Source organism: Poecilia reticulata, chromosome 23 (genome assembly GCF_904066995.2).
Source record: "Poecilia reticulata chromosome 23, P_reticulata-male-v2, whole genome shotgun sequence".
NCBI lineage: Eukaryota > Metazoa > Chordata > Actinopteri > Cyprinodontiformes > Poeciliidae > Poecilia > Poecilia reticulata.
The window spans coordinates 12,277,236-12,290,757 of NC_088852.1; the positions used below are offsets into that span (position 1 = coordinate 12,277,236).

A 13,522-nucleotide genomic window follows, 5' to 3' on the forward strand; every position below is an offset into this window, starting at 1 on the left:
CATCCGTTACTAGTCTGGTGTTTGCTCTTTCCTGTCCTGATTTTCATGCAGCCTTGTAATGCTCTTGTTTTGCTTTTTTGTACAGCGTGACAAAAAAGCAAATCTGTATTAAATTAATACAGATTTAATAGGAGTTTCCAATTTTATTCGGGGAATAAAGCTGTTCACTGGTCCTAAATAAATAAATAGGATTGTTGTTAAAAAAGGCAGTAGCTAAATTAACAAGCTGATTGGCTCATTTTCACCTGGAAGCCGCTTGTGCTTCGCATCAAAAAACAAGTTGAAGAAAAATCACAATTTCTGGGTTTTAGAATACCTTCTGTGTTTTGTTGTATTTAATGGCAATAAAATACTTTATTCATTGTTTCAGAAGCCTTACAGAAATTTCACATCGAGGCAGCAAATGTAAACTTAAATAACACAATAAATAAACTGTGACCTGCTTTACAATACAGTTTGAAAATAGTGAGAAAAACCCCCCAGAAGTTCAGTGTTCTTATTTGACAAGTGCTACTTCTTAAAAGGAAAAAGGCTGGAAATGATTATTTTCTAACTTTCAGTAGGTAACCTTCCTTACAATGTCCAACAAATTCAGTGCAAGTTTTTCTTATTCTTATGCCAACATGATACATATTGTACAATTTGATCAAGTTCAGACATGATGAATTGAACATCTATCCTCTGGTCATACTGTGACTTTTTCACCAAAGATGTGTTTCCCTGATCTCAGCGATCACCTGACTGGCCCTTTGCAATGCCTGTTGGATAAAAATAATAAAAGTAAAAATGGGAAGAACTGGGTTCCTACAGTGGAGGGGCGGGGCATTTTACCTGCAGCATGTCAGCAGCCTCCTTGCGCCGCTGGGCCATGTCTTCAGACTCGGTCAGCAAGTCGTTGAGGAGGCCTGACTTGTACAGCTGTCCGACCAGCTCGCTCTGCAGGCTGTCCTTCACGTGGTTCACCAGGAAGTGCATCACTGCCTTCGGCACACTGCGGAAGGGGGGGCAAAGTAAACGGATGGAGATCCTCATGGGTCCTCAGTGGTGTCACCCTAAAATAATCTTTTGACGGTAGAAAGCTTTTTTTTATGCGTCACTGATGAGTATAAAAAGTGAAGCATTTCCTGGTTGACATGTGAAAAGGTTCCATTTTGTTCACCACTTTTCAAAATCAGAAGGCCCTGAGAACATGGCATTAAAATAAACTTCTAGAAGCACACTGTGGATTTTTATCAGGGTATAAAGGTTTCGCACGAGACCCCTGAGCCCACCTGTCCTGGATGTTCTTTCGGACGATGAGGAAATACGACTTGATGAGGCGCTCGATGACCTCGCAATCCCTCTGCTCTCGTGACGACAGCTTCCTGGCAACCGGGACCGGCTGGGGAAGCAAACCGAAAGGTCCAAACAATGAAAGGAGTTCATTTATGAATGGTTGAAAAACAATCCAACAATGTGCTTTGCAGGGTGAGGTTCGGTTACCACATCAAGCAAGTTAACAACTCCCTTCAGCGGACTTCCTGGTCCGGAGCCGGCCGTTTCCTCTCCCTTCTTCAGCATCCCTCTCCAGTTCCCGGTGCCGTCCTGCTCACCTTGAGGCCCTGCAGCCGCTGCCTAACACACACACACACACACACACACACACACACACACACACACACACACACACCAAGGGTTAAAAGCAAAATAGTTAGGACAGCAACAAGGACTCACAAATTCTGTTTCTGGTGGAACAAGCAGATACTCAAAGAAGTTGGACTGCAGCTAATTTATTCATCCCCAATTTAATCCCACATATCAGGACTGATTAGTGGTGGTTGCAGTGGCAGGTTCATGATGTGGGACGCTTTGTTGCAGGTTTGAATTTATGCTCCAGGAAGATTAAAACAGTCTCGAGAATGAAGCAACAGCCACGGTGTGGGGATGTACGGCACAAACGCTTGAGATAAAAGTACAGAGATCAAAAAGTCTTTTTAAGTGAAGCTGGGCAATCCAGAACTGGAAGTCAGAACGACTGAAAGATGTGAAGCAGGGCCAAGGCAAAGTCATGCTGTGGGGGAACCTGGTTGCTTTAAATGGGGATAATATTTACTGCTCAGAGATTTAAAAGGTCCTACACTGTAAAAAGGAATCCAAGCAGCTTTCTGACATTTGTAAGCAAAGGTAAAATAACAGCCGGGCACAAAGATATCAAAATTAGATCTGTGTAGAAAAAACAAAAATTCTAATTCACCAATAAAACTCAAACGTGATCTGAACCTCACAAGATCTTCCCAAGATCAAAGAAGCAATAAAAAGCATCAAAAAGTGTTGAGTTGGAAAAACAGGGAAGAGAAGGAGATGATTATTTTTGGAGGGTTCTCCTGTGGGACGAGCTTTGGTTGAAGAAAAACACGCACACAGCTGTTAGAGCAAGTTCCATCAGGCTGAGGGACAGCAACACATCAGCAGACAAAGATCACAGTGCATGCCAGCAGCTCATGCACATCCATCCATCCATCCATCCGTCCGTCCGTGCAGCACCATCAGACCCACAGCCGGCCGGGCGCAGAGCCAGCAGGCTGCAGTTTGTGCCCACCTTGGCACTGTCCATGTCTGTTCCGGACGCAGACGGCTCGCCAGAAACCGCAGCTGGGCCTGCCGGGCCTTTGCCAACAGACTAGCAGGAATATGAGGGCAGAAATGTGGAAGAGGAGAGGAGGGGAGGAAAAAAAAAAGGCTCTGAGAAGACAAAGGAAAAAAGAAAAAAAAAAGACGAGGCTGGCAATGGAAAGTTGAGAAGACTCAGAGAGAAAGAGCCTGGAGATTTAGGATTAGATTCCTGGACGGAAACTATCCGGAGCCGTTCGCGTTTGCTGGTCGTCTCGCTGTGGCGCTGTGAGCCGACGCTGCAGATTCCAACCCTAATATTAGAGCAAACGAGCTGAGACTTCAGAAACCCGACTCAAACGTTTACCTTATCCCTCGGTACGGCGGCGGGCAGCTCTCTCATCCTGTTCCTCCTCTGCTCCTAGAAAACGAAGAGAAAAAAAAAAACGGTTAAAAAAAAAAGAAATTTCCGGTCAGATTAAATTAGTGGAGCGAGTACGGACCTCTATGTTGTTATTCATGACTCCACAGGCGTCTGCAAAGTCTGGGTGCTTGGTGTTGATGTAGGCCAGCTCGATTGCTACCAAGTTGTGAACCTGCAACAAGAACAATAACTGAACTCTGCAGCCAATCAGACGCAGGCGTGCGGGTGGAGGTTCGTACCATCTCGTTGGTGATGGGGAGTCTCTTCCTCAGGAGGGAGGTGACCACTTCAACGATGGCTTCATGAAGCTTTGGGAATCTCTGCAGCTCCTGACAGATAAAATGGTGTGAACATGAACGTGTGTGTGTGTGTGTGGAGAAGATGAGGACACAGGATGAGTGTTTTCTACCTGAGTGCTGTAGTTGCTGCAGTGCTGGATGATCCGCTGCATCTCCTCGTGAACCAGCTCCACGCAGCGCAGACTGGGCTCCTCCAAACGCTTCACCTGCTTCTTCACCAGCAGCTCGAAGGAAACCTCGGGCACAAACAGGGACGGCCGCGGGCCCTGGCAGGGTGAAGGCGGGGGACGGCTTTATCATCAGGGCTGCGACTAAAATCAGCTATTCTGACGATTAATCAAATAAAAAGGAAAAAAAGGACATTAACGCACCGTTGCGTTCCTGATGGCTGTCAGGATGTCGATGGTGCTCAGTCCTCCGAGGGGATCCACGGACTCCAGCGTCCGGCCGAACGTCTCATGGAAAATGTAGCAGATCCGGGCCCCGCCGCACCTGAAACGCAGCGGCAGGAGATGATGGAGATTGCCGTCATGTTAACGCTGCGGCATCCGACTCACAACTTCCAGCATGTTAAAAGACAAAAAATATGTGTCTAGATGTCATCTATTACTCTGCAGTCCGTTTTGGTCAGTATTATTCCTGATGGTTTGCAAGGGCGGGCCAAAATGTATTTGTTAAATGTTCTTTTTACAGCAGCCCTGAAATGCAATGGATGCAATTGGAGCCGCCTTCTTACGACTTATGGGTTCAAAAAGTAAAGGAATTGCATACAATGGAAAAGATAACCTACTCACTCAGACTTCAAAAATCCAAGTATGACCTGCGCTGGGGACCTGCAAAGGCCCTGTTGATTTAGTTAAACCTAATGGATTTGTCTTTTGCCTTATGTCGTTTGGTTTTCTCTTCCAGAGTCCATTCTTATTTAAATGGTGTACAGTGATGAGTTTATAAACATGCTGTAGCTGTAAATTGTTATTCCAAGATGTTTATTGTATGGAAAACATCATATTGTCAACATTTGTATTATGTACCACTGAAGTATGATTGTACTATGCTCTACTGGAAAAAATTTTTAAAAATCTAAGTTCAAAAAAAAAAAAAATACTGACATATTTCAACTTAATAAAAATCACAGTACATTACCTAATCTTGTCACTATAATCAGTAAAAACAAACTAATTTCCACTACATGATTTATTGTTTCTCTTTTTTCTCCCTCTCTTTCTGCCAAAAACTGGATGATAAAAGTCTTCAATTTGGTGTTTTGGTCTCAACGATTCTGCTTACAAGGACTTCAAAATTCATTTTATCTGTTGCCTTGTTAATTTATTTTGGATATTTAAAGTGTAGTGTTAAATATTCATTAGAATTTAAAGCTTACTGATCTTTGCGAATGTGTAAAGTTATTTTGCCGTTATCATTGTATTACTTAAAAATGGTCTCAAAACAACATATTTTATCGTTTATCACAATAACGTCTGGAACAAAAATTATCGGCCTAAACGTACCTATTTTTAAAAACTGCTCACTTATGTGTATTCAGTTTTTTTTTTTTCTCCATTTCATGACATTTTTCAGTTTTCAGCTGTGTGATATTTGAATGTCTTCTGAACAGGTCATTGTTCAAAATAAGAATTTGTTCTCAGTCTTCTCATCTCGTCTTAAAGGTTAAACAAATAACATTAAATCAGAAACCGAAGCAGCTGATCCGCTCCTCTTTCCTCGCTGGCTCAACAGCACCACCGCGTGGCGGAGCCGCTACTTACAGCTCTGCCGTCTCGATGTACTTGGCCGTGCCCTCGATGGTGTTGCAGTACTCCGTGGCGAACTTGGTGATGAGCTGCAGCAAGGTGGCGCTCTGGTCTTCCACGGGCTCGCCGTAGCTGCTGAGCAGGGACTGGTACTGGGCCGCCAGGACGTTGATCCGTGTCTTCAGCTCCGGGAGGCAGTCTCGGATGTGATGCATCAGTAGCCTGACATTAGCAGGGGAAAGGGCAGAGCGCTTGGCTTTAGATGACAGACATTAGCCATTCTCACTCGGACGGCTCCGGGAAGGAGCGATGCGGCATTACATCATGATAACAGGGACGGTAAATATGGGAGCTTAAGGCACAAATACAAAATGTGAGAGCTGAATGTCAGAGAGTTGTTTTACAAGTTCTTAGGTTTATTTAAAAGAAGAAGAAGAGCCACAGAAGAACAAAGCAAAAAACATAATTCAGCAGCACTCCTGCCTGGGTGTAATTTGTTGTTGTGGGGGATGTAAGAAGGCTGCTGCTGCTGCGCGCTTGAAGAAATTGAAAAATTGAGCTGAAATTATGAGAATTTATTTTTACTGAGATGACTCAGAGCTGCCTGCAGCAACATCAGCTGCTTCAGAGCCAGAACCGTCGTAGGAGGTGCAGATAATAAGTCAATGTCAGATCTAAAAAAAAAATAAAATAAAAATCTGCATTGTTGTTTTGTAATTGATGTTTAGGTTGGAAAAAAAAAATACTTTATTTATATATACATATTTTTTTCCCTGGGTCTATCTAAAGCTGGGTGATTAAGTTAGAGATTAGATTTTTCAAATCAATAACACTATATAAACCTTTCAAAAGTATTTTTAATAATTCACTTGAACGATTGATTCTTTCTGCTGCCATGCATTATGGGCGATGTAGTTTTAGGTTATACATCACCTTATAAAGAACTACAACACATGGAACAACTGAATCCAGCAGAAACAAATTACGATAGGAGAAACTAGTCATAAGCAAGTAAACAGATTTAAGTTCAAAGTTAATATGAAATTTGAAATGGAAAATCTGGGTGTTTTTAAACACATAAACGCCGTAAATTTAGATACACCCACAGAAATGCTATGTAAATATGTATATAAATGTATTTATTTTTGACCTGAAGCTAAAACTTTTAAGCATTCATTCAACGAAATCATTTTAAAAAATGTGCACACAGGCTTTTTCCACATTATTGGACACACAGAAACAGTTGCAAAGTCAGCCTTTCATCACTTTAGAATATTTCCTGGATTAAAGAACTAACGTCTCTTGCATTCAATTAAAAAAAAGGAGTTTTAAAAGAGCAAAAATATCTGCAGTTTAAGCTCTTTTTTCAATGTCTGGTTTGACGAAATGTGTCTTTATCCATTTGATTGTTATATTTTAAGAATAGCAGTAAAGGCACAGTGGATAAAAGATCAAAAGGCATAAAGCACGGCAGTGGGAGCAGCTTGATGTGGGAATGCAAATTCTGATCTTACTGCTATAAACTTTTAAAAACGGACTTTTATCGTTTTATTCACTGCATCATTGCTGAACCATTTCCTCCAGAGGTGAGCTCACCTGTTAAGGGTCCGGGCCAGGTACTTGGTTCCATTTCTGTTGGCCAGCGACGGGTATTTCTTCTGCAGGAAGGCGTACTCGTCACGGATGGCGTCGGTCACAGACTTCCTATTGTTGATGTCCAGCTGACTCCTGAGGGTTCAGACCGGAAACGTTTACAGAAAGAAATCTTCATCAGCGCATGCCTGAGTTCATTTCCTCAGCTAACAGCAGGGGTGGGAAATATGATGATAACATCGCATCTGGAAGGACAACAATCTATCCATGATCTGCAAAAAGAGGAAGATTGTCTGAATGCACATTCTATACAATAAAGGTCTATGCTTTCACATCGGTTTTGTTTCTTTTCCTTCAGCCTCACAAATTAGCTTCTGCTTTTAGGGTTTTAATGATAAAAGCATAAACAGGCATTAAGCTTTTAATATAAAATTAACATTAAAGCCATATTTAGTTGCTGCAATGATAAAAGGTTTTGATTGTACATTAAACCCGTCACCTCCGATAAGTAGCATCTGAAGCAAGCAGACGGCATCAATTACTTTTACTACAAATAATAATAATAGACCATTATGTTGATGATAAACCAACTAATTAATATGATAACCATTCAATTCCATTTAGACACAAACATTTTTTAAACCTCAGTTATGTTTGACTCAAGTTGGCAAAATTAGACAAACTAATATTTTTATCAAATCGGGAATTTATGGGAAAAAAGAAAACGAGTTTCTTTTCGCCCTAATGCCGAAAACTATGAGGCATGATGGCCACTTTCATGTTAGATAATAAAATGCTGCCCACCTGTTCACAACTCCAATGATCCCCAGCTTAACAGGAATGACTCTGCCCATCAGGACGTCCATAGCGTCCGTACCAGCGTCCATCAGGTCCAACTTGGTCACCACGGCCAGCGTCCTCCTGCCTGATGATTCACATTCAGACGGGAAACGTTTACAGAATGAAACCTGGGCGAGGATCACCGCCATTTAAAGATCACGTTTCTGCTGTTCGTACCGTCTGGATCCACCTCCCGGGCCACCTTGAGGGCTTCCGAGGTGGCCATGTCCGTGTTGGCCGCCGTGACCGCCAGGATGATGCAGTTGGGGTTGGAGATGTGCTTGAGGATCAGATCTCGTATCTGGATCTCGATGTCTTTGGGCTGGTCACCCACAGGCACCTGGAGAGGCAGAGGAGTTGGAGTCAGCTTCCTTCACAGGGCGATCGAAAGGCTCATGGAAACGGGATGGGTTACCTTGGTGATTCCTGGCAGATCCACCAGCGTGAGGTTGACGACGTGAGGGGAGAAGATCTTCAGGTGAATGGGATCGTCGCTGATTCCCTGCAGAGGCACAGCAGTTAGCTCAGCGCGTCGTCACAGAATCACAAGCAGCAGGACGAGTTTAGATTCTCCTGCAGGCTGAGATCAGCAGCAGTATGCTGCTGTTCGTCTGACAGGCAGCGGATACCACTCTCTAGAGGATCTTTGTTTTTCTCTCCAGCAGTAAATTTATAACTTAATAATTTGATACTACGCTTGAATAATGGATTTCCAAAACACAGCCAGCTCCTGCCAAACCCCCAAACAGTCATATCATTGAGATGCCTGAGATTAATCAGCTCTAAAATAACTAAATAAATGTCAAGATCAATTTTAGACACAAAACTCAAGAATGAAACATAAACAAGCTGACAAAGTATTCATCATCCAGTGACTTTTACTCTACAGCACTTTGTGGTGCAGCCAAAGCTGATTTTAGTTATGAGACTTTATTAAAAATAGTAAATGATCCAAATCCTGTTATTATTTCAGAGGATAAAGTACATTTTTCAACAGAACCCAAAACTGTTTAAAAATGTTCTTTCCTTCTGTTAAGGCTAATGAGCGACACCCTGTCCAACAACATTAACAAAAAACATCTACTATAACTAAAATATTGCATGTTTAGTCAGTAGTTGAAAATATGTTGAAAAAACAAATCAATAGAATTAAGGATTTTAAATTTTATACTTAAAAAAATAAATCTTATTATTATAAGAGTACTTTTAAATTGATGACTTTTGCCTATGTGATAAAAAAATGAACACAATACAGTTTGAAAAAAAACAAAACAATTAATGTCCTTTAAAAAACTGTGGGAAATGTAAACAGAAAATAATATTTAAAAACAGTGGAAACATGAATAATAAGACAAGAAATATATATTTAACAAAACTAATTATACGGCTTGTCCTGCTAACTGTTTGTTTGCTAAAAGGTGCCGTCACCTCCATTGTCGTTATTTCACTCTTTTGTACCTTTGCAGTTTTGTGTGCCGTGTTCCCAACCTTTACCGGTCATGAAATACTGTCGTTTTATTTGTTATTATTATTATTAGCTCAGTCCTAGCTTTAGCACATGTCCTCTTTTCTTGGAGCTAGGACGAACTTTAACTCTGTTTCAAAATGTAAGTGCTGGCGATGAGAAATTAGCCTCTCAGGTATAAATCCAGTAAAGGCGAGAGTCTGCATCCATGACGGTTAAACCTTTGCAGAGTTTGGATCGACTTTACAGGAGCTATAAAGTCTCCCTGCTGAGAAATACTCACTGTTATAGTTTTAATCCTGAAACTTAAAGCATCTTTTTCCCCCCCTGACTCAGAAAAAAATAATGACTAAACAACTGATTCAAAATCAATAATTTTGTTGCCCCAAATGGCAATATTCATGCTGACAACATAGAGATGAAGTTACTCTCTCACTCAAGAAATACAGATGGACACAACAAACAATTCACAAGAGACTGAGGGTTTGGTGTATTTACGTTTTGGCGAATGAGGATTCGTGGTAGAATAGTACAACATTACAAAGCGAAGGATTTATTAAACCCAAACAAAAAACTAAAGCAACATTTTGCTTTTCATTTTGTTTTCTAATCGCAGTAACTTTTTGGCCATCAGAAAACACACAAACACTCCGCCTCGGTCCAAGCTCTCCATCTCACCTTATTATTCCCCGACACTCGCTCGGTTTCGTTTTCAATTTCCTGTCGGATTTCATCAAAATCTGAGTAGATCTGCAAAATGAAAAGAAAAAGGGAGGAAAGCTGCACAACAAGTCACGACCAAGGTCACCACACTGCGCAGGATTATGTGGAGGAATACCTTATTTTTAGTGTGTAGAAACTTCCCCCACTCCTCCACATCTGACAAACACAATGAGAAATTGAGTCATATATATATATATATATATATATATATATATATATATATATATTCTACCACGCATAAAAAAACAAACAGTAAAAACTACTTAAAGCCAGAAAGAAACAGCTGAAGAGGCAAATCAACCACAACTAACGCAAGGATCAACGTCTCACCAGAGGTAACGTTGTGGTTTATCTAAGCAGGTTCAAATACGGGAGGAAACATGACTGAGCTGCAAGGCGCTAAACTCAGCTATTAAAAATAAATAACACCTGGAACGCTGGAACTCTGAGACGCTCTGCTCTGCGTCTGCATGTGGTTCGGAAAAGAGTGACAGAGAGAAAACTGATTGCTTTACTCCAACCCTGTGGGAAACTATTGAAATATATAGTTACAAAGTTCACCCCATCTAATTCTACAGGATCAGGAGTCCACATTTATTGTATATAGTTTTGCAAGAAGTTGTGGTAAAGTGCATCCTGATGTATAAAACTCTACAGAATTCAAAATGGTGTGTTTGTTTATGTCCATTACCACATTAAATACATTTTCTGTTGACTGGACACCACACATGTCAAGCAAAGATGTGCATTTCCTGCAGGCACCCACCTCCGTCCTCATTTTTCCGGCCGTCTCCAGGATCTACGTGGACCAGCTGAAGGATGAGGGGCCGCCTGGTCACAATGCCAGTCCCACGGGGCAGCAGGTCCCTGCCCACCAGGCTCTCCAGCACGGAGCTCTTTCCGCTGCTCTGGAGACATGAAGACATTATGAACACAGCCCGATATGGAAGCATATTCAGCCAGGCTGGGGTGTTTGCGCTCAGGAACCGACCTGCTTTTAGATAACTGGGGCTAATTTAAGAATGTGGGCTGATAACATTTACCAGTGTGCAGATTTTTATCATGTGCATCAGCTCCAATAAAAGCTGTTACATCATAGCTATTTTTTTGTCAAGTCTCACTTATTTCAAGGGTATAATAAAGTGCAATTAAATCAGACACTGTAATATTAGTGCTTCCGCTTCATTCATGCATGTTTTGAAGCAAGGTTACAGGGCTACGACTAGCATGACAGCTGCTATCACCAAATGCTCACAGGCACAGCTTCTTACCTGAGTCCCCACCACTGCAATCTGCGGCAGCTGGATGATATCGGCCCCCACGGTGTTGAACACATCCTGCAGCTTGTTTATCACGGGGATAAGAGCCTCCATGTTCGCTGGTTAACGGGTTTTAAAGAGACTCTATAGCGAGATGCAGCCAAAGTCATTCAATGTCCCCCCCGGAACCACCATTGCAACAACGGAGACCGGGTAGAGCTGGGAGTTGCAGTTTCGTCAAGCGGGAGCAGCTGAAAGGAAAAGACTACAAGTCAGCTGCTCAGGACGAAAACGCCGAAGCGCATGCGCACACTTCTGTTGGTGGACGGCTAGCTTCGTTAGCTAGCTGGTTTGGATCATTTCAACGCCGACCTGCTTTTAACTACAAAGTTTATGTAACAGGAGCAGAACTTTAATAAGCTTATTTAAGTCATCATGTTGCAGTTTTTGGTGAGTTATATTTTCATGACGACATCCATAGTTTTGCCAAGTAGCTTAAATGGTAACTGTTAGCGCTACATGCTAATGAAATATCTGCTAAAAGTTCAAAGGCAATCATGAGAAAATACCTAAGAGGCGACGAGTTTGTTTCCATTTTTGGCACATCAAATATGTATGCTACTAGCAATATGTATGCCATAAATAGATTTAGATTATCAGAAAGAGCAGTAAATTAACTTTAAGATGGCAGCAAGTTAGGTATGTATTGTAAAAAATGGAATAAAAAACATTGAAAATGTGAAAAAATTGACACCCCATTAATACGACTTAATTTTCGTTTGAAGCTAAATTATCATTTGTGAATAAGGTCTAGTTTAGTGGATATAGTGTCAGTTTATGAATCAGTTGGTAATTTTGTCGGCGCAGGATGAATGTTCTTGAGCTGAAGAAGAAAAAGCTCCTACAATTACTAGTTTGCTTTACAAAGTTGATGTAACAAAGTCTTTCTGTGTAAAAACAGTTTTCTATCATGTCTTTTATTTTTCTATTGTAGACAGTAACGTGAGCAGGCACCCTCCAAAAGCAGCGACTATGGGTTTTGAATGACCCAACATGGAAATGAATAACAGCTCTACTTTGTTTACAGGCTGGCTTCACTTTGGGGAATGTAGTGGGGATGTACCTTGCTCAAAATTATGAAGTAAGTCATGTTTGTTTGTTTAATTAAAAATGACATTCCTAGACTGCTCATACTGAAATTTTTTTTTTTACCAATGCCATTTCTCTTATTTGCCAATTGCCATTTCTATTTAAGTGTTCTGTTGCCAATATTAACCTAGATTCTGACCCGTGTAGGTACCCAACATAGCCAAGAAAATTGAAGCTTTTAAGAAGGATGTGGAGGCCAAGAAGAAGCCCCCAGAGTGAGCAAAGCTGGACTGTGCTTCAAGGAAGAGGAGACATCTTCTGCTGAGATTATTTATCCACAGGGTTATATTGGCTCAGGGGGTGTGTGCATTTGCTACAGGATTATTTGACATGAGTAAAAGCAGAAGCAGTATTCGTTTCCCTCCTCTGTAGTAAATCCTTGTTCCCATTGGAGTTTTCCTCCTTGGGTAAATTGCCTAGAAACTTGATTTAACGAATAGTGCAGCTAACTGGTGGGATCACTTTAAAGTCTGATTTGCCAGCCAGCACTGGTCGCCTGTTTTTTTGTTTTGTTTTTTTTTTTTTTTTGTATAATGCAGCGTGACAATGTTTAAAGTGCATTGAGATGTACAACATAATTTAACTACCTTCTGAATTTTTAGTAACAACTGCCAAACGTTTTGCTACACCTTCACAAACATTGTTCTCATTCCTCAAGCCTACAATAAAGTTACAGAAAATGACATTAAAACATCGTCTCATTCCTTTGAGCATCAACTCTTGCACTAAAAATGCTCTTTCAACAGATGGCGCTATAACCCTGTAATGTTTGGCAGATCTTATCCGTCTTCTTGTTTTGTTCCCTTTTGGGAATTTGGCCACCCAAACCCTCTGAACTCTAGACAGTCTGGTGCATTGTGGGATATGTAGTAGAGATTCTCCATGGCTGCAGGGCTGAGGATGTCCACCTCCATCTTGTTGCATTTGGAAGATTTCTTTTTTTTGAGTTTTTGGACACCAGGTCTTCTTGGCAGACTTGGAGCTGTGAGATCTCGGCTTCTTGGACTTGCTAGGCTTACAGAAAGAAAATAAAAAGTAATTGTTCTTAATATATGATTGACAGGTAGGCTTTTTAAAATATTAACTTTGAATACTTTACCATAGCATAAGATATTTTACATTTCTGTAAGAGAATAAGACAATTAAGTTGAAAGTATAGAGGTAAAAAAAACAACTAAAATAATTCTTACCAGTGGTTGTCTTGGCACGGTTCGGAGTGGCAACCAAATGGTGAGATGGTGATACTCCCGTCTGTTTATAACCTGTTGTCATGGAGACCGCGGACACTGGACTGAATGAAGCGACTGACCTTTCTCACAGACCTCTACATTTCTTCACTGAACCCAAGAGACGGCAAACCTCCCAACCCAACTCGCAGCGCCACTCTCTCCTCATTACAAAGTCTTAACAATTGAAAATGCATCAACTGA

At 41.2% G+C, this 13,522-nt stretch overlaps 3 protein-coding genes across 5 annotated transcripts; 1 reads left to right on the top strand and 2 right to left on the bottom strand.

Moving 5' to 3' along the window:
- Positions 1–297: 297 nt before the first annotated feature.
- On the bottom strand, positions 298–11,202 carry LOC103459482 (dynamin-1-like protein). Of its 2 annotated transcripts, XM_008401071.3 has the most exons (19): positions 10,956–11,202; positions 10,451–10,592; positions 9,800–9,840; positions 9,640–9,711; positions 7,912–7,998; positions 7,674–7,836; positions 7,461–7,581; positions 6,660–6,791; positions 5,079–5,285; positions 3,684–3,804; positions 3,423–3,578; positions 3,253–3,342; positions 3,093–3,185; positions 2,957–3,010; positions 2,579–2,659; positions 1,483–1,614; positions 1,272–1,381; positions 832–991; positions 298–758 (listed from the first exon to the last, which is right to left on the bottom strand). In XM_008401071.3, exons 1-19 carry the CDS (start codon positions 11,055–11,057, stop codon positions 702–704), a joined length of 2,121 nt encoding a protein of 706 aa, XP_008399293.1. In that variant the 5' UTR covers positions 11,058–11,202; the 3' UTR covers positions 298–701. The 2 variants fall into 2 exon arrangements, with proteins under 2 accessions (XP_008399293.1, XP_008399295.1); XM_008401073.3 differs by lacking the exon at positions 2,579–2,659 and having other exon boundaries at positions 10,956–11,199.
- A 26-nt stretch (positions 11,203–11,228) lies between these two features.
- stmp1 (short transmembrane mitochondrial protein 1) lies at positions 11,229–12,783 on the top strand. Its single transcript, XM_008401074.3, has 3 exons — positions 11,229–11,393; positions 12,031–12,084; positions 12,240–12,783. Exons 1-3 carry the CDS (start codon positions 11,379–11,381, stop codon positions 12,309–12,311), a joined length of 141 nt encoding a protein of 46 aa, XP_008399296.1. The 5' UTR covers positions 11,229–11,378; the 3' UTR covers positions 12,312–12,783.
- Positions 12,567–13,511, bottom strand: smkr1 (small lysine rich protein 1). Of its 2 annotated transcripts, none has more exons than XM_081604093.1 (2): positions 13,283–13,511; positions 12,567–13,101 (listed from the first exon to the last, which is right to left on the bottom strand). In XM_081604093.1, the coding sequence occupies exons 1-2, from the start codon at positions 13,362–13,364 to the stop codon at positions 12,872–12,874; spliced, it is 312 nt and encodes a 103-aa protein (XP_081460219.1). In that variant the 5' UTR covers positions 13,365–13,511; the 3' UTR covers positions 12,567–12,871. The 2 variants fall into 2 exon arrangements, with proteins under 2 accessions (XP_081460219.1, XP_081460220.1); XM_081604094.1 differs by having other exon boundaries at positions 12,567–13,106; positions 13,283–13,368.
- Positions 13,512–13,522: the final 11 nt, after the last annotated feature.

Bases quoted from the DNA above. Each gene is read 5' to 3' on its own strand.
- LOC103459482 (XM_008401071.3), bottom strand. From the start codon at position 11,057: ATGGAGGCTCTTATCCCCGTGATAAACAAGCTGCAGGATGTGTTCAAC. The intron at 9,712-9,799 runs GTATTCCTCCAC...TTCATTTTGCAG, and splicing joins TTCTACACACTAAAAATAAG to ATCTACTCAGATTTTGATGA. The intron at 6,792-7,460 runs GTGGGCAGCATT...CTGAACCCTCAG, and splicing joins ATCATTGGAGTTGTGAACAG to GAGTCAGCTGGACATCAACA.
- stmp1 (XM_008401074.3), top strand. The intron at 12,085-12,239 runs GTAAGTCATGTT...TGACCCGTGTAG, and splicing joins ACCTTGCTCAAAATTATGAA to GTACCCAACATAGCCAAGAA.
- smkr1 (XM_081604093.1), bottom strand. From the start codon at position 13,364: ATGACAACAGGTTATAAACAGACGGGAGTATCACCATCTCACCATTTG. The intron at 13,102-13,282 runs GTAAGAATTATT...CTGTAAGCCTAG, and splicing joins CCGTGCCAAGACAACCACTG to CAAGTCCAAGAAGCCGAGAT.